At 33.6% G+C, this 20254-nt stretch overlaps 3 protein-coding genes across 6 annotated transcripts in view; 2 read left to right on the top strand and 1 right to left on the bottom strand.

The window, feature by feature from the left end:
• Positions 1 to 20254, bottom strand: part of LOC126853333 (uncharacterized) — a 91987-nt gene that overhangs the window by 13244 nt on the left and 58489 nt on the right. The gene's annotated exons all lie outside the window — the stretch shown is intronic.
• On the top strand, positions 296 to 7157 carry LOC126853330 (uncharacterized). 4 transcript variants are annotated; one of them, XM_050598966.1, is made up of 6 exons: positions 296 to 608; positions 2128 to 2442; positions 2812 to 3238; positions 3407 to 3664; positions 4833 to 5103; positions 5851 to 7157. In XM_050598966.1, exons 2-6 carry the CDS (start codon positions 2193 to 2195, stop codon positions 6205 to 6207), a joined length of 1563 nt encoding a protein of 520 aa, XP_050454923.1. In that variant the 5' UTR covers positions 296 to 608; positions 2128 to 2192; the 3' UTR covers positions 6208 to 7157. The 4 variants fall into 4 exon arrangements, with proteins under 4 accessions (XP_050454923.1, XP_050454924.1, XP_050454922.1 ...); XM_050598967.1 differs by lacking the exon at positions 296 to 608 and adding an exon at positions 1696 to 1874 and having other exon boundaries at positions 2167 to 2442; XM_050598965.1 differs by lacking the exon at positions 296 to 608 and adding an exon at positions 1696 to 1874.
• Positions 12042 to 16030, top strand: LOC126853578 (uncharacterized). Its single transcript, XM_050599428.1, has 3 exons — positions 12042 to 12522; positions 14091 to 14408; positions 15054 to 16030. Exons 1-3 carry the CDS (start codon positions 12042 to 12044, stop codon positions 15494 to 15496), a joined length of 1242 nt encoding a protein of 413 aa, XP_050455385.1. The 3' UTR covers positions 15497 to 16030.

The following is a 20254-nucleotide window of genomic DNA, read 5'->3' as shown; positions in this document are numbered from 1 at the left end:
TCTATAATGCATCCTCGCTCATATTCGCCTATCTTCACACAGTATATTCCATTTATTTTCCATGTCTGGATGTCATCAAATGCGAAAAATTGTGATATACATTCAATGAATTATGTAAATGTAATTTAAAAAATGTTAATTACATAAAAAAAGCAATTATGTGAAAATTAGCCCTATAAGATTTATTTAATTTCGATTTTTTTTTTCGTACTTCACACCAGAAAAATTTATTGTTTAAAAGATAAATATAGGTAGGTTCTTGATAATTTTTCTTTTTTTACTTCGAATTATTTATTTTTCAATGAGACAATATTAATTTTTAGCAATGCACTATACATGAATTATGTCTTTTTTTTTAAAGATTCAATAAATCGTCATGTCAATCAAGAAGGAAGAAGTTCACGAAGTCTTCGGGGAGCCCATTCTTTATCGTGAATGGGGCTATCGACTGGCCAGTCTGGGCAGATATCTTTCGGCCATAGATTATTTCGAGAAGGCATCTAAATCGGTCGAGGACCTAAGAACGTTAATCGGTCTCTGCAGATCACTCATTAAATACACGAGATACGTTGCTGCGGAAAAACTGTCGAAGAAATGTATGAAAATAGGTACGTTGCAAGAAACTTTGTGAAATGGTATAAAAACGCCAAGGGCGCTTTGTGTTCTCTGTATTTTCTTGATATGCTTTACTTATTAATTATCCTTGTTATTATTAATTTATTTCTATTAATTTTATTTTTGCTTTCATGAGTGTAACACTCTTGTCTTTAGTTTATTCGAAATTTTTCTTCTTCTCGTTCCATACATGTTCAATCTATGGAATAATTCGTATGTTTAATTTTAAAATGACGTCATAAATATATAAATTAATAGACAAGTGTTTATACGACCAAACTGACAATTTATTGTTTGATTGTTCTATCACAACGTTTCGACCATATGGTTTTGGTCTTTATCGAGTGAACTAAAATAACAATATTATAAATAACGATAGTCACGTTACAAATGAAATAAACGGAATTATGTACCTACGTTATAGTTAAAATAGTTAAAAAGTAGAAAGAGAAAAATCGAAATGTCAAACTGACATTGTGTCAACCACTATGTTTGGAATACTGAGAACGACTAAACGACCTTTATTAATTTATCGTATATGTTGTTTAAATTTGTGTCTTTTTGAGAGTTAATAGTGTTGTCAAATTTTTTAATAAAAAACATTTCAGCTATTTCTCTCTTTCTTACATGTTTTTCAGTATGCAGAGTGTCAGACGTTGACCAATCGAAGTCATGATCAAATTCTAATTTGTTCTAATGTGTACATTGCATTACCATTTGTTGAAGGCCTGAGTGACGATATTGATCGGTTGTTTAAAAATATGGGTTTTACAGTTGTCTATAATATACCTAAAAAATTAAATTCATTGATTAAACGTGGCAAAGATGGATTGCCTATTAGTAATAGAACGGAAGTTGTTTATAGAATAAATTGCAAGAACTGTAGCGCTTCGTATATTGGCCAAACAAAAAGATATTTAAGCACCCGGGTCAAGGAACATTTTAATAATATAAAAATGCACGCAAGTAATCTTTCCGTAATCAGCAAACACAAATTAGAATTTGATCATGTCTCCGATTGGTCAGCGCCTAATATTCTGCACACTGAAAAATATGTAAGAAAGAGAGAAATAGCTGAAATGTTTTTTATTAAAAAATTTGACAACACTATTAACTCTCAAAAAGACACAGAGAATTTAAACAACATATACGATAAATTAATAAAGGTCGTTTAATCGTTCTCAGTATTCCAAACATAGTTGTTGACACAATGTCAGTTTGACATTTCGATTTTTCTCTTTCTACTTTTTAACTATAACGTAGGTACATAATTCCGTTTATTTCATTTGTAACGTGACTATCATTATTTATAATATTGTTATTTTAATTCACTTGATAAAAACCAAAACCATGGTCGAAACGTTATGATAGAACAATCAAACAATAAATTGCCAGTTTGGTCGTATAAACACTTGTCCACTATGGAATAATGTGTTTATTTTATAAAGAATCGTGCCAGAGATAAATTTGCTTAAGCATAGCATCGATTAATTGTCTTTCACTTGATAATAGTGGGCGCTTGATCTCTGCGCTCGTATCTCTGCGCTGCAGATCCCGGTCATTACAAAGCGCGGCAGATGCGGATGGAGGCACTCTTCCAGATCGGTGAGTTCGGTCTCAGCTTGACTTACGCCTACGAAGGCATGCGACGACATGGGATGACCTTTGAGCACGGTGTCTATCAGGCGTACGAGACTATTGAAGATTGTATCGGTCGGAATACATCGCCTATGGCGCTCCTGCTGCTGTATCCGTGGATACAAAGGTTGTGCGAGTACCGTGAGCTTCTGATCGGCAAACTCGAGGTAGAGGAGGACGAATTCGAAGGTGTGTATCGTGCGCTTGCAAAATAAATCTCGTCGGTATCGTCGCTATTCATCCTCAAGCGACGATAAGATGAGAAAATAGTCTTTTCACTTTCTCAGTAGAATAGCGCTCTGCGATTTTTGCGAGAAGAGATTCAATTTTCTCGCTAGAATAAAGAATAAAAATATTTTGGTTCTTATCAAATCTTGTTTTACCGTTGTAAAATCAATCCAAATAATTATGAAGGCCAATATTTTTCAGGGCTATAATTTAGGAAAATAATCACGCCTTTTAAAGAAATGTATTAGTCTTAAAATATTAATATTAAATATGCTGCTATAAAAAAGAAGAAAAATTTTGCTTATAGTGGATGTAGATTGGCTTTCGTAGGTATCGATGAGGATAAGGCAAGATTTAAAGTAAACGATCCGGAAGTGCAACGTCAAGCACGGATAAAAAAGCTGCAACGCGTCATAGTGAAAATGGATATGGATGGCTTGACGAGCGACAAGCATTTTTTCGAGGAGATTTCGAGCCGTCCGGAAATGGTGGCTTCACCTAATAAGATCTCGACTGCCAAGCTGCTCGCTCTCGCGAGAACGTGCCATCGAAACGCGATGAATCTGCAGGAGCTTCTTCGAATGAGACGACCGATTTACACTCTGCTCTTCCAGCGACAAAAGATTCTAAAAAGACGCAAAATGATGATTGAACACGAGCGAAAATTGCGCAGAAACATCATCGTCTTAGAAGCGGATTTTCTATTGCATCGCCTGTACATCGCGAAGATCAACAAGGATTACCTTACCTTTTTTAAGTCAGTAATGGCACATGAATCAGTCAATGAACTGTCAAAACACTATGTATACAATATTTCGAATGTTGAAATATATATATTGAATTTTATATTTCTAGAATATTCATGAAAAGTTTCATAAAATTTTGTAATTCAGCTTATAAAATCCTATTTTATTTCTCGCATTAGACTCATCGATCGCATCAAAAATAAATTTGACTCTTACTCGGACAAGATGTTTCCGCTAAAACAAAAGTGCCTGGACGTGCTATATAAAATGGTGGCATGTGTATACATCAATACGCGTAATTTGACGTGTCTAGACAACGAGGAATTGAAGACGACATATTTAAAACATCACTTGGGAATACGAGTGGCAATATTGCCGCGAGATAGCGATATCGCGTGGATATCAAATCCGAAACAGACATTGAAGATGTTTCGCAGGTATATATATTTATTCATAAGTAACTCTTTTTTTTTTTTTTTGAAAAGGACATTATTAGAATATCTGACTAATTTCTTGTATGCATATATGAATACAATTGCACGGGTATATAATTTTGATATTTTATTTATATTATGCTATAAGTGACCTCAATTATTCCGAAATATTAATTTCTCTTCTTCATATTTTCTAAATTTTATTTTATTTAGTAGTATATGTTTTCTTTAGAGAGAGAGCTCATATTCCTTCTTAAGGAGGGAACCTGAATTAGAAAGCTAAAAAAAGCGTGATATTTGCAATTTTTTTTCTCGGCTTCTGTAAAACGAAATTTTTGGGGTGTTTTATTTTATTACACATTTTGACATTAATACAAAATTATTTATACAAAAATATTAATTTTTGTCCATAATATTCAGCAACCTAACCTTGACGGCAAAGTTGTTCATTCTCGTACAATCTAGCGTGCGTAATTTTTGTCAGTAACAAAAAAACAAAAAAAATTTTTAATTTTCATGTCACCTTCCATGTGAATCTAAAAGAATTTCTAAAATCTCAAAAGTTAAACAAATTGTGAAATTTTGACAAAAAAGTTATATGATTTTCGCACAAAATTTTCAACTTAATTGTTTTATAAAAAATGATAAATTCAATTTTTTTTTAAATCTCTTAGGTTCACATAAAAGAGAATACATTTATATAGAGAATACATTTGAATTGTGTAACTAAAAAAATCTTAGATCAAGTCGATTGGTCCGGTAGATTTTTCTCTATTTCGTAGCTATTATAGCTCGATAGCTATTATCTAACAAAATATTTCGAATTTCTTTCTGTAACTTTAGAATTATATACTTGAATAGTATTACTATCAATTAAGATAATAAAAAAAAATGATTTTTTTGGACTCTGTAATTCAGGTCCCCCCTCCCCACCCCCCTTAAAGTAATTTAAAGTAATATAGGGCTTTTTTATCTCTTTGTTTATAGCACAATTGTAATAATGATTTATATACAATTATAAATAACATAATATTTATGAGCATCATGAATAAATAATTTATGTATAGAATTTCTGATGATAATTATATACGCGATTAATTTACTATGATAATTTCCATCTAATTAATTGATATTCCAAAAATGCTTTCAATATGTGCGATCTGGAGAGCAGAAGATTAGCCATGGCATCCACGCCTCTCGAACTCGCCTGGCTGCATCATGAATTTTGCAAGTTTCTCATCGGCATTCATCGCTTCGACTTGGTCAGATTCTACGCGAAGAAGGGCCGTGACATAGCGGATGAGGCGGCTTGCGAAGAATGGATTCTGAACTTCGATCATTTGATACTGCGAATAGAGATTTATCAGAATAATCGAAACGAGGCGAGAGACGCTGCGGTTTTAGCGCTCGAATGCGCCAGAAAACTTGGTATCGATTGTCTGGTAAAAATAAAATCCCACAATCTCGCGACAACACGGGCTCGTGATAGCGTAGCAGTTTTGCGTTCAAATTTATTCTACCGATCGATACCAGATTACATATCATTTAAAATTGGCTCGCGGCGCGCTTCTAAAAAGATATCTCGGAAAGTGGCGAGTAATATCGACTCGCTCGTAATCTCGAAGAAATCTTTGCTCGATCCCAATCTTTAATAACACTGATCGATAAAATGAGACCTTTTCTTTTGCTTTAAGTAACAATATTGTTCGACAATGCAATTTGCATTAATTTAATCCTTTCTTTGAAGCAACACACGTCTTGGCAATTTAAATTTTTCAATGGGCAATGTCCAGCGATGTGCGCGAATTACATTCATCAAAGCATTATCACGGGTCACGTTATGTCCGTTAACAAAGTGAAATCTGATCTTCTCGGCACCGTTTTGGCTTTCGTTATATTTCTTTAAACACGTTAATGATCATTGAAGACTTTTTTTTCCTTTTTTGATTTAAATCCTATTTAAATCAATTTCTCTTATTCATCGCGAGTTTTTTTCATAACGTGAAAAGCGAAAAAGTCGAAAATGCGTTCTCTTTGTAAAGAAAACAAACGATTCTCTTTTGCCGAGAGCGGTTCTCTCCTTTTACAACGCGACACAATCGAGTCACTGGCATAGGAATAAGCAAAGGGATTTCCTATTTAGAGAGACGCGATTTAATTCAAGAATCGATTTCATAACGTTTCCGCAGATAGATTTCTATGAAAGGGCCATAAAAGTTGTGGACGAGCTGGACCTAGAGCGGATCAACGATTTTGACGACGTCATTGCCAGGCAGCAGCTTATCGTTGAGCTGATGCCGAAGGAGATGAAAGAGGAGGTGAATTTTCTATGGCGGCGTATGAACGTCGTGCCTGCCAAGAGACGACTCTCCGTCATGCCGGGCTGCAAGCCGATCGATCGAAAGTTCAAAATGCCCTGCATGCGAAGGACTATATTGCCCAGTCCGCCGAAGGATCCAGAAAGGGACGCCAGGATCGCTTTGTTAAAGCAATACGTCCCGCCTCACAAGCGACCGGGCTTCGTCAATTTCGAAGAATTCGAATGATCAACTCTCGACGAGAAAGTGCGAATATTTTTGTTGCATTGCTCGCCTAGTATTATCCACTGCAAGGCAAATTGTCACTGGATAATCAAAACTTCTAATAAAAATCAGTAAACATTATCATTACGGTATTAATGCATTCGTTCACTTTGCTAGAGGCTATTAAAAACTATGGATTTTATCAAACAAATTATTTGTAGTTTTTACGAGAGTCATTTCATAAGTAACATGCACAATGTGGCGACGTCCTGAATTGGATGATGAAATCCTGGAAAAACTTTTGAACAATTCTAATGGAAGATTTGAAGAAGCGATAGGCAGCTTAAAAATTTCTATAATAAGGGCATTGTGAATTAAAGGATATTGGAAATGGTCTCAAATATTGTGACGCGTGAAAATCAATGATCGTATATCAAGATTGAAACTTTACATAGCCAAAAATCCAATAGACATTTATAGTGCCTTGCATAAAGTTTGAAGCAAAGTTGCATTGTCTAGGCGAGTCTGTTTCTGCAGCAATCAAATGAGAGAATCCACATCGGGTTGAAATTTTTCTTTTCTGCAAATCATTCAAAGTACGGAATACTGTCTGATCATCACAAATTTCACGCAAAACACTGGAATGTCTGTTGGATTTTTGACCACGTAAAGTTTCAATCTTGATGTACGATTGTTGATCTTCATGTCAGTCACAGTACCTGAGGCGTTTATAGATGCCATTTCTAACACTCGTCAATTCACAATAAACACCCATTATGGAAATTCTTAAACCACGTATCGCTTTCCCAGATCTTCCACTACAACTGTCCAAATATTTTATTGGGATTATATTATCCACTCCGCGGCGTTATCATATTGTACATTATTTATGAAATGACCTTTGCATCGACTCTTTATCACTGGAGGCAACTTATTTAAAGAATCCCATATTTTAAAATTCTACTTTTTTAACTTTCATCCACAACAGAAAAGATATATTATATATTACATAATTCAACAGAAAATAACTTTTTTTTTTGCGCATAAAAAAAATAATTATTTATCTCATATAGTAATCATGAATATCTTATTAACCACAATCGATACTGATTTTTTTTTAGGACAAAATCCTAATAATATATATAACTTTCATTGCAGTAAAGTGTCTGCATCTTTAAGTGATTGCAGTAAAGTTTTCTCTAACACATTGTATATAGCTATAAAATATACTCATTAAAATAGTTTATATTTTCTTTTGCAACTCCAATCGCAAATTTTTCAAAATTTTGATGTGCTGGAAAAATTTGGAATCATATTTAGTACAAAAAAAAGAACCAAAAATAGGTATTTCTTTTTTTTGGGTTACATTGTGTTATAATATATTATATTATTCGTTTATTTTTTAATATTCGCAAAAATAAACTTATCTACCGATACTATTTTTTAAATTTTCAACCAACAACGCTTGCTACTTTACTACGATCGATATTTTAATCGTAATCGCGTATATATGATGATTCCTTTTTTCATTCACCGTGCGTCATCGCGCCGTTATCCTCGTTATCCTCGCATTCCAATCTGGTGACGTCCATCTTGCCATGACGTATGGTCGTTTTCCAATAATGACATCGCACCTCTTCAACGCAACTTTCTGGCCGGAGAGCCACCGGAAGCATCGTAGCGGAAATTTACCACGCCGACACTTTAACACTTTGACGGTTTCAACTCTTCTCCCTTTTCTCTTTCCTTTTTCAGTCGTTTCCGTCTGAAATTCCAGTCTCATTCTCTTGGTTTCCCGCTCCATTCGGTCAAATTCTTCGCTAACGGTGATTTTACCGTAACGGTACACCAACTGTTAATTGGCGAAATAATTAATTAGCAATCGCGATCATGGAAACAATGTAATAATTGATTGAGTAGACAAGAGGAAGAAAATTTAATGTAATAATGAACTACATATGTATCTCTGTAATTACATATTTTAAAATTTAATAAGAATATTCATATTTCCGAGTTATAAAGATCTAACATTTGACCGATATACGAGAAAACATGTGATACCTCGTGTGCTGCATTTTTCTGAAACTATGCGTCGAGAATAACAGAAGACGGATAGCTAGGATCACTCGAGAAGCAAGGTGCTAACATAATGTGCTTCATACATGAAATTTACGAAGATAGATTATTTCTTGTATACAAGGGTTAATAGAAAGTCTACGCAGTTACACTAGGCTGATATACAGGGCGTTTCATTTAATTCTTATGCCTCAAATAACTCCGTTACTTTTACATATACTATCTTTTAGGTTAATGTTAGTATCCGAGGAAACATCGATAATGGACATTTCGGAAATTATCTAATATAGGAGAAATTCTTAATTATTTTTTGTATGTATGTAATATCTCGAGAGTTGTTATATAATTTGGAACATAAGGTTACCTGAAGGTCATGTTATTATACGTAATTGAATTTCCTTTGAAATCAGTTAAAACATCTCATTTATCTAAAACCATATAATTTCATTAAAAAAAATCAATGACTTTGAAATAACATTCAAGATGACCTTCATACGACTTTTTAATTTCACCATCGTGTTTTCTCCTTTGTTGATTTATACAACTTCTTCCTTTATGATTCTTTTGTACAGGGTGTCCGATAATAATCGCCCCACCGGAAATGTGCAGATAGAGTGAATTAAATTGAGTTATTTATTTTATAAAATATACACGCTTAACAAATTTTATTTACAAAATTATTTTTCTAATGCAAAATATTTCCTCTATCTAGATTAAAAAACATTTAATTTTTTAAGAAATTAATAATTTTTTTTATTATAATAATAATAAATTAATTAATTTAATATAATATTTCTGTCATAAGGGCAGTTCGTAACATATGATATATGAGGAATCGATTCGAATGAGCGAAATTGGTTGCGATAGTTACTTCCGGCCGACAAGACAAATCGCGAAAGACATATCTCCGATCGGAGAGGAAGGCTTATGGCGATATGAATGGCTACTTCTGGCAGATGGGAACTTAACGGCGTCACGGGCGATCTCGATGTCACCAAACGGACGGTGGAGAATGCGGAGAGTCGTGCGCGTCTTCAGATAAGGCCAAGCAACTCGAGGCTGTCGCGTGAAAATAACCGACAGTATGCGCAAGCTCTGCATCATCAAGCGGACGATTTGTACCAACGGTAAGGTAATCAATATCTATTTAATGATATTAAGTAAATGGAACGGTATTATAATCTTACGTCCAGCTTCATATAACTTTTGATTAGCTCAGTTAATTTGACGCGAGCGTGACGCTAGTCTCGAGAGTCCACGTTGAATAATTCCAGGGTGAATATCGCTATTTTTAGGTTAGGTCATAAAAAAGAAAGAAGAAAGAAAAAAGGAGATACTTAACGGGTTAATGCATCGAAAGTGCATTAACCCGTTAATTATCTCCTTTTTTCTTTCTTCTTTTTTATGATTAGAACTTAAATTAATCGTTTTCCTAATAATATTAACATGCCGTTGTATAAAAGGATGCTCAATTGTATCGGATTATGAATGCATGTAACAATAAGAGAGAGAAGCCTATTGTGCCGCTTGACGTTTATAATTTTCAACTGGAAATTTGATCTGGATGCATGAATCCTATTATCTTAGTTACGTCAAAAATGTCAATATTTTAAACGGATGTAGATTGATCGACATGTACATATGCAGAATGAAAAAGTTTCTCTGTAAAGAATTGGAGAATTTTCTATTTTAAATATTACATTAGAATATATCTCAAGTGCATTTGAATAAATTGATGATTGAAGCGTTCATTCAATTAATATTTTTAGTTACAATGAAAATTTCTCTTCCTTTGATTAGATATTCATGTTATATTTCGTTTTATTACATTTTCGTTAACTGCAAAAGCTTTTATCGGATTATGTGAAAGATTATAGAAAGGCGAATTTATTATCGACAAAACGCCCCGCCATTATAATTTTGCCGTGTCAAACATTTCAAATTTAAAATTTACTAAAAAAAAAATAACCTATCATTATTGTCACTAAAGTACAAGCGTTTTGGCCGTTGCGAGAAATAGGTCGTGGGGAATATCGGAAATGTTGCCAATACATTATTTCTTTGAAAGAACATTCGATGAGAATATCGCTTTCCGAACAGCCAATATTTTTTTTTTTTTGCGGATAGCCGTGAACATTTTAATTCAATAAATAAATACGTAAATACCTTTTCTCCTTCTTCCTAATAAAAAAATCCTCAAGTAATTTGCAATTTAATTCCATTGTCGATAAGACAATATTTTTTTTATAATCTTACAATTGTGAATGCTGTAATTGTGTTTTTTTTCACAGAAAATTTGCGCAATTTTTAAATAAATTATATTAAGTGTTTTTATTAAATCATTATATATACAGGGTATCCCATAATTCGCGGATCACACGTGGTGTGCATATAAAGGATGTCAAAGTGAGTAAGAAAGTCCTTTACCATTTTATGATTTTCCTAATAATTATTGAGATATTCATTAGAAAAGATCGGCCAATCCACTAGGCGCGCGGCAAAGCGGTGGAAGGGACGCTCTATGAAGGCTACGTACAAGCGTGTAGAACACTCTTCTCACCGCTTGGATAAGGCGCGGATTGGCCGATCTTTTTTAATGAATATCTCAATAATTATTAGGAAAATCGTAAAATGGTAAAGGAACTTCCTACTCAATTTGACATTCTTTATATGTACATCACGGGTGATCCGCGAATTATGGGACACCCTTATATATATATATATATATATATATATATATATATATATATATATATTTATAAATATTAAATAATAATTATTAAATTCTACTTTAATATGACAATATTTATTAATAATATAATAATTGGTAAATGAAATTTTATGAGTTTAAACATCATATATTAATTCTCCCTCTCATCTGTATATGAATGAGAGATCAATAATAAGAGCTTGATAATAAGAATAAACACTGAGAATACAAAAGTTTACCCGCATAAAATGCATAGTGGCGAATATGAGTCAGCATTGGTGCTATATCATCGAGCGGCTACTGTGTGCTCGCACGACAGCAGCCACAGTGTTGCGGCACGACGTACAGCGGCCACGATAAACTCATGGAATCATCCGGAGAAGAGCTTGGTAAAGCTTTCGGCGAGTATGAAGCATGATGCAATCTCAAGGGTGGACTCAGTTCCCGAGAACTCGGGACAGTTCAAAACACGCGATGTTTCGAAGTCTTGTAATAATCTATCGATTATCCCTGATCTCCTCAAGTAAGTGTAGAATTAATTTGCTTATTAATTAACGTAAATAGCGTCTATAGAGTGCTTCAAAACCTCGCGATGAGATCCAATTTCATTATTAATCTTAACTTCAAAGATTCTTTCACACTTGAATCTGAAGCTGATTTTTTATTGCAATCTTTTGAGATTCAAGATTAAGCCTCTCTTTTTCTTTTTTAAATAAAATCTAAAATTAAAATTAGAGTATTAAAGCTCTTAAAAATCGAAAAAATAATTCACTTTAATTTACCCGAACAATGAGATTGCGTTATTTAATTGCGCCCTTGAATTTATCAAAAATTCTTCACTCTTAATGACGAAACATTGATGTTATTAACTCTCCGTTTTCTGATCAAAGAGAGGATGCTCCTATACTTTTTTAGATATCTCGATATCCGCAAGAAGATTTCCCTGAAAACTTCCCCCGCACTAGATTCATTGACCTCCCAACTGACTCGATCCAGAATGATATTGAAGCACATAAATAATCGTGCCAGCGCCATGCTAAAGAATTTGCAAGCTAATTTCAACACTGGCAAAATGAAGGTGTCGTTGAGACTCGCCGATGATCTGCTGACGTTATCGTCTGGTTTGGAAGATCCTCGTCGATACACGATACCGGCGTACCGATATTTATCTCTGATCCATACCGCTTTGGGAAGACATGATCGAGCTTGCAGCAATGTCGCCATGATGGTGCGTTTGACGAAGAGCACCAAAGATGACGTTCTTCTATCGAAAGCTCTCGTGACTCTCGGCAAAGTACATCTGAGTTTCGGTCATCTGGAGGCCGCCGCTCGTGTCTGGGAAAACCTGTCGGTCCATGTCAATCATCCGGTGCCGCGGGCCTGGTTGCATCACGAGATCGGACGCTGCCATTTGGAGACGGGCAAGTACGCCGAGGCGTTGCGCAAGGCGTCGCAGTGCCGGGAGTGTGCGGAAGAGGCGAGCTCGAACAAGTGGACCTTCCATGCGAGTTTACTGCGGGCGCAGTGCCTGGCGACGCTGGGTCGTTTTGCCGGTGATGACTCCATTTCTCAAACTGTCGCCCCGAGTACCTTCAAGAATGTCCCTCCCTCCCCGGCTTCTCTTCCCCGGCTGAATTTCTCAGCCAAACCGGGAATTTTCTCTCGCAAAATCCTGGCAAAACTGTGACGCACGGTTGCCAAATACCGCGCTCTTTTCTCTCGAAATTTCTCGTGAAACTTTTCAACCAATCCTCGATTCCTTTATTCAGAATTTTTTTATTTAATATCACGTTACACTCCACGTCATTTTTAATTATTCGAAAAAATAGCGCGCAATTTTTCACAATTTTATGTCATTTGAATTCGGTCGAAAAAAATATCTAAAATATCTGGTTGTATCAGAAACGTATGATTGAACTGTAAAAACGAGAGTAAAGATAAGGAGAGAAGCAGAGTGAAAAATACAACATTTTCCTCTGTATATATATTCTGATGTATACACATATATTGACATTTTTATCACGAAGCACATATTTATTTTGTCTGTGAAAAAATATCAAAATGTAGACCACTGTAAAGATCACAAATAATCTCTAAGATATGACCTTTTAAATTTAAAAAGAGATGTAGATGTTTGCAACTTATAATTTATATATATATATATATATATATAGTAGAATGAAATTATGCAGGCTGTTTTATTTTAATTAATATATTTAAATATCTGGAAAGCAAATGGTTTAAAATAAAGTGTTTCAGATATAAGTTAAAAGGTTTCGAGGACATAAGATGGTGCCATTGGTTTAATTTTGCATGAAGGTCATAAGGTTATTTTAGAAAACAGTCGTATTTTTCTTAAAAATAATTATGTTTTTTGTATCAGCTGATTTCTCTCATCATTATTTTATACATAAAAATATTGAGGTAAGATAGTCGAAAAGTACATATTTTTCGAGATATTTCGTATAGTTTGTAAAATTATGCCATTTTAAAGTATAAAATATTTTGTAAACTATTCAATTTTTGATTACCCTTATAATCTTTTACCGTACATGGCGAGGAAATGGTTTATGTAAACAAATTAGGGTTCCATTTAAAAAATGAAGATGATCTTGAAATAATCTCATGATCTTCATCAAATAGCATCATCTTATATACTCTTCGAAAATTTTTAACTTTTATCTAAAATATTTTTTTCTAAAACCTCTTGATTCCCAGATATTCGATTATATTAATTAAAATTGAACACCATATATAAATTTATTTACATCATATATAAATTTATACTCAATTATATTAGTAAATAAGTTTCGCAGACTTGTTTGTTTTGACAAAATTGTGGAAAAAACGAGTGATATATAACGCCTGTATTTTTAGAAATATATATATATTTTAAAATCTGAATCTCTCTCTCTCTCTCTCTCTCTCTCTCTCTACTTTAATAAATTTGAGTATTCAATCCAATATTACTTCACTGATATCGCTCAGTAATTTATATAAGAAGCGCATAAATTCATCCGCCATTCGCGTAAATTAGCATGAATTTATGTACGTGAATGCGAAATTATGGAAAGAGATCTCCGTGCATGACTATCCCTAAGATGAGTTCTGCTTCGCACAGAGGCGCTCGAAGAGCTGCGAGTCGCCGCAAAGATCAGCGAGGAGGAGGGTGACACCCCGACGCTGTCTTACATCCGAGATCTAATCGAACAGCTGAATCACGCTCTGCGCGAAGTCACGTTCGGCGAGGATCAATGCTTAAAGGGTGCTCTTCGAAGGTTATCGCCACGGAGCGAAGAAACTGGACTATGCGAGGGAAACGAGGCGATAACAAGTTCGGGAATTAGGAGAATGTCGACTAGCAGGATCGACGACGCTTTAACGCCGTCGTTTTATTCCGACTGCCTGGAGGACGAGATCTTCGATTCGCATAAAATAGGTATCAAAGATCTTTTAGGATAGAGATATATCAAGCTCTATATTTATAGAGGTTTTATTAAAACTTTTTTAATTAAAAAAAAAATTTAATTTAATTAAAAAAAATATGAAGCCTAAAAATAATCCACTGATAGGTGATTGTTTCAAAAAAAAAGAAAAAAAGAAACGTAAAAAAATAAAAAATATGTTTATTCGAAGAAGTATAAAAACATTGAGTTTTTTTTTGTTTGAATGTGTAAATTGCACTTTATATGGAATTTAAAAAATTTCTTTTATTATTTTATAAGATTTTATATATATATATATATATATTAATCTTGTAAAATAATAAAAGAAATTTTTAAATCCATATGAAGTGCAATTTATTCAATAAAAATGTTTTATACTTCTTTCAATAAACATATATATATATATATATATATATATATATATATATATATATATGTTTATTGAAAGAAGTATAAAAACATTTTTTTTTTTTATATATATATATATATATATATATATGTATATATATAAAATTTATATTAATTTTTTATTAAATAAAATATTAAACTTTTTTATTTTGTTATTACACATTTCTTTTAAAAATATATATTACTTGAATAAAAAAATCTCTAAAGTTTAATTGGAAATATTAATGCAGATAACGAGTTAAGTTCGTTGGACAGTGCGAGATCTTTCAGAAGCAAAAGGACTAATCTGACGTACATAATCGAGTCTCATACAGACGTTTCAAGTCGAGGCAAGTTCGACGATGAACTAACGGAATTATTATCACGGGAGTCACACACGACCTTCAGAACGTGTTACATAGAATCTAAGCATTTCATCGACGAAGAGAAAATGTCAGTCTCCTTAAAACAACCAATTGAAGAGTGTTCCAGTAACGTCGAGACAAGTGACGGACGAGTTGAATGCAAGACAATCAGGATCACGAAATCCTGTGAGAATGGAGGGTATACCTTTGACAGGACAAGACAAGACGTTCGAAACTCACACGGATCTCGTAGAACGCGAAAACAGGATAACGAAGAAGAATCATTCGTCCACGAGGCATTTTTCGATTCAGTATCTGTTCAAAGCTAAAACTAAGGAGGAGAGTTAAAAATTTCGTTACGATAAGAGAGAAGAATAGGAAAGAGAAGACAAACGCCGTTACAAGCACAACAAAACAACCTAACCTTAAATTTATATTTTTTTAAATGTTTTTTAATGTAACCTTTAAAACTCACGATATAATAAATTAAAGGTGAAGCAAAACCGCGCAATTTGTGACTTGCTATCAATAAATTGTGACAGCTTGTTGATTGCGCATTTTTTTTCATATTCACAAACCGCGTTTGATTGCATAGTGTCCATCCGATGTTTGCTTCGAATCACATTTTATTTACTGTTTCGAGATGTATCGTCCGATCGATGATTGTACCTCAATGAGCGTCAAATGAATTGCCAGGCAACATTAATGAGTGCGATAATAATTAGTTCATTCTCGATATTCATATCTTCGAAGCAGTACAATTTTGGAACTTGATATCCAAATAAATTCAGTTGGTGATGTGATAAATAATCTCCAAAAATTGTCATGTTTTTTTCTTTGCTTCTTTATCTATTTACAATGATGTTAAGTATGAATTTGAACTTTCATAGAAATTGGAAATAAATGGAAAAGAATTTTTTTGAAAGCAATTAATACCTATCCGTTATAATTGTATGCCATAGAATAAAATCATAAATATCTCATTCATTTTTCCACTCTATTAATTTTACTAGAGTTTTTTTTTCAGAAAAGAATTAATCTTTATACATATATTCAGAGATTTTAAAGAGTTTATTTCAAATCGTGCGATTGTTGCAAACGCATTTGAAATTGATACTTTACAAAAATTCATGTAAAATGATCGTGATGATACGATAAACAAACTAGCATGAACGAATTTACTTAAACGCGTTTATCGCGTTCATGGGTAGATACACGCGCCGCCAAAATTCAATGAAATTCGTTGTCAAAGGGTGTAACGGCATGGAAAGTATCAACTTCGAAGAGCAATTCACGCGTGTAGGCGTGACTGTTCGTCATAACATGGTAAAATATGAAAGAACGGCAGAAAAATACTCGGGGAAGAAGAGAGAGAAGAGCGCGGGGTTCTCAAAGCTACCTGTTGAGCTACTTATGTGTTCTCGGCAGAGGCCTCTTTATCGAGTTGCCAAGATGGTGAAGGGAAATAAGTTGTGACACACGACAATTTACAATGTGCGGAATCACGATTGCACCTTTCAATCGCTGCTTGAGCTTGCGGTTGCAGAAATACGAATTTTGAAATACCGTGTAACGAGCTAATTATTTTCAAATTAGACTGAGAAACCTCGAGCCTATTAGGTGGGATGTAAGATTGAATTCTAGCGTTACACGTATTTTCATCGTGTGAAAATGTCGCAGTTATTGCAATGTAAAAAATAATCTAAGGTAAAATAATATTTCTTGAAAATTATAAGTGAATCAAAATTTAATAATATTAAATTTCTTAGAGAAAAAAATACAAATGTGAACAATTATGAAATAATTGCATAAAATTGCAAAAAAAAAATAAAAAATCTTACCAAAAAAAAAAAAAAAATGATAGCTAAACAAAGAGAGAGAGAGAGAGAGAGAGAGAGAGAGAGAGAGATAGAGAAAATTTACTGCAAAAAACTCATCAAAAATGAGGATGGCGGTTCTGGGACACCTCATATATCTTTCGCTTGTATAAAACTTTATTTCTGAGTCTGGAAAATGGAAAAAAGCTGATAATAAAGAAAGAAAGAAAAAAAGAAGTGACAAAGAATCCACTTTGTAGACAAGAAACACGATCTTTGTTATTCAACTTGTACAATAGCAATGTCTCGGTTTTCGCGTGACTCGTTCTATCTAGGTGTTTGGGAAACAAGAAATGTCAGATTAGAAAGTGGAGCAATTGCTACTTCTTTTAGTTCGCAGGAACTATTTCAAAAAGTCATAAACATACGCAGAACATTTGTTTACAGGATTCTCTTGCCTATATTTGAAGTTAAAGCGGTTCTATGACTTGTAAAAAAATATTGTGAAAACATAGGAGTAAGGAAAAGCGTTTAATATTTGCGAAAGTAAACTTATCTACGTGTCACGGCAAAACAATGACGGAAAACATTTAACGTGAAGTATGAGGCGAAATACGAGGCAGACGTGAGTAGTAAAAACGGAAAATAATTCGTATAAAAAAAAAATATGAACTACGGTTTTGCGTCTCTTTTTTACTCGAAAAAATATAAATGCTTTTATCTTCTCCCTAAAATATCTCCATAAAATCTCTTATTCTTCGCTATGTAAACTTTAATTTCACTGATTGCGGATAAATGCGCGCACACGTACCGACCATGGAAACCACCAATAGTTTCGTTTAATGCAATGCTATTCAAGAATGCCGACAAATTACTTGAAAAGACCAACCCATAGAAAGAGAGTTCCCATTTTCCACTTACCTCACTTACTAGATTCGTTAATTCAACAGTACGGTAGATCCTCATTAAGTCCGGCTGCTTTATTTTAAACAGCGATGGTCGGTTAGGCTAACCGATCCCACATGTGGGATTTAATCAACTGATCTTTCATCGCAAGCGTTTCCCCTTGAATTTCATCGCAGCAAATACGGCAACACGAGATAATTTGATGAGAAAAAGGGGCTCGGCTTCATCTTGCAAACGCGGTTAAGACCGCCTCTCCAACTTTAACTCTTGCAACTCGGAGGGATACGTCTTCTTACACAATTTCACGAACACAAATTCCGAGTTTCTTGTTAACTCGTTTAGACGGAATTTAATCACACTCGTAAAAAAACAATGAACGTGTATTGTGCATTAGAGTCTCGAAAGGAAAGAAATTATAGTGTTGTATCTCTTTGTCTGCTATGAGTTTTGTCAAATTTAATTATTTAAGTAAAATGGTTTGATAATATAAAGTGATGTTGAAATTAACAATTGATAAATATCTAAAATTTTCGAGAATAATAATGCCATTACGGTCATCATTGTAGTAATTTTATTGATCCGCACAACAATAAATATTTTATACGCCAGATTAACAGTGAATTTTAATTGTAATATATCTTTCATTTATCAAAGTTGTATACAAGATACACTTTAAATATAGATTTGCAAAAAATGTTATTACAATTTTTCTCGTAACCCCATTTTTATTTTCATACATTGCGAAACGAGTTTTTGTATTAGTCGTATTTCATTGTCAAGATATCGACTATGCATTCAAAACTATTTTTACTTTTTTTTATTTTATTTTTTTTTATTTCCATTACCATCGCAAGAGCTATGGTTACAATGCAAGTGTTACAGATGGATATTATACAAGGTGTGGAAAAATACCGGGACCCTAAAATATCTCGAAGGGAATAAATTTTCGAAAAAAATGTTAAATACAAAAAGGATTTGGGTATCGAAAGGGTTATCTGACTGGTCAACTAGATTTTGAGTCCGAAGCCTAATTTGAGCTCAATAAGACCCATTTTTTCTAATGGAGACCCATATTTCTTATCGCGAATTTAGATTTAGGACACGTTTTTACATCTGTTAGCCGACAAACATTCGGGTCCAAGGCCCTATTGGGCCCCGATGGGCCCAACGTGGACCTTGCACTCTAAAATTTAATAAATCTAATTTATCTTCTCTTAAGCAGAAACTTTAGAAACGGTCGACACGCAACGAAAAAAGAGGAATTTTTATTGAAAATTCTGATTTGGGCCTTATTGGGCCCAGGACTCGAATGTTTGTTGGCTGTCAAATGTAAAAACGTGTCTTAAATCTAAGTCCGTAAAAAAGTATGAATCCTTATTTGAAAAAATTGACTTGGGCCTTACTGGGCTCAAACTAGATCCCGGATCTAAAATTTAGTTGATCAGTCAAATAGCTCTTTTGATATCCAAAATCTTTTGTATTTAATATTTTCCTCCAAAATATACTTTCTTCAAGATTTTTTAGGGTCTCGGTATTTTTTCCGCACTCTATATACATAACGGGTTTTTATATTTCATATACAGATTTTTAAAGCGTTCTAGATATTTGATTATTTCATAATAGAAACAACGCAAAATGGAATAAAAAGATACTGTTTTAATCTCGAGATTTATTAAATTTTAACAATGAAATATAATCATGTATTGCTTATGTCACATTACAAAGTAAATAAATAATATGCAAACATAACATGTCAAAATTAATAATTCCAGTGAGTTTTTTTCAAAGTATGTTCATTGTATTAAAAGTTCGACGAGAGAGCGTTATCACGATTCCGCTGCGAATACAGATTAAATGAAACATGAAATGCACAAACAATAATTCGAATAACTCATCTGTGGTTTCTACAAACGTTCCAGCTTTCCGAAACGTTACCTACTACTCTTATCTACGACATCCACAGGGAAGATAGAAAACTTCACGGCAGCTAAATCGATTTTTTTGACGATGCGCCAGTCGCCGAGCGCATGCTGCAACTTCGATAAAACGAAGAAAAGCAGAATCCGCGAAAGCGGAATGCCTTAGTAACGTGAACAAAGTGATACGATTATATGGCATTTATTTTTATCATTGCTCTATCTAACAATTCAATTAAAGATTTTAGTCGATGCATTATAGAAGGTAGATACCATTATATCTTAATAGGAATTGTGTTAGGAAAAAGATAATGGGGTTCATATAAAATCATGTTATAGCTAAACGAGTGAAAAAGGATACGACATTGTTAGACATTCATTATTCGCGACTCTCAGGCATTTAAAAAAAACAACGCATTAATTTTAATAAGCTTTACGAAAAAGCGAC

Source organism: Cataglyphis hispanica, chromosome 12 (assembly GCF_021464435.1).
Source record: "Cataglyphis hispanica isolate Lineage 1 chromosome 12, ULB_Chis1_1.0, whole genome shotgun sequence".
NCBI lineage: Eukaryota > Metazoa > Arthropoda > Insecta > Hymenoptera > Formicidae > Cataglyphis > Cataglyphis hispanica.
The sequence above is the reverse complement of the archived record's forward strand: the minus strand, read 5'-3'. Positions and strand labels throughout refer to the sequence as shown.

Coding starts and splice junctions, on each gene's coding strand:
- LOC126853330 (XM_050598966.1), top strand. CDS start 2,193: ATGCGGATGGAGGCACTCTTCCAGATCGGTGAGTTCGGTCTCAGCTTG. Junction 3,665..4,832: donor ACATTGAAGATGTTTCGCAG/GTATATATATTT, acceptor TCTGGAGAGCAG/AAGATTAGCCATGGCATCCA. Junction 5,104..5,850: donor AACTTGGTATCGATTGTCTG/GTAAAAATAAAA, acceptor ACGTTTCCGCAG/ATAGATTTCTATGAAAGGGC.
- LOC126853578 (XM_050599428.1), top strand. CDS start 12,042: ATGAAGGTGTCGTTGAGACTCGCCGATGATCTGCTGACGTTATCGTCT. Junction 12,523..14,090: donor GACGCTGGGTCGTTTTGCCG/GTGATGACTCCA, acceptor TGCTTCGCACAG/AGGCGCTCGAAGAGCTGCGA. Junction 14,409..15,053: donor CTTCGATTCGCATAAAATAG/GTATCAAAGATC, acceptor ATATTAATGCAG/ATAACGAGTTAAGTTCGTTG.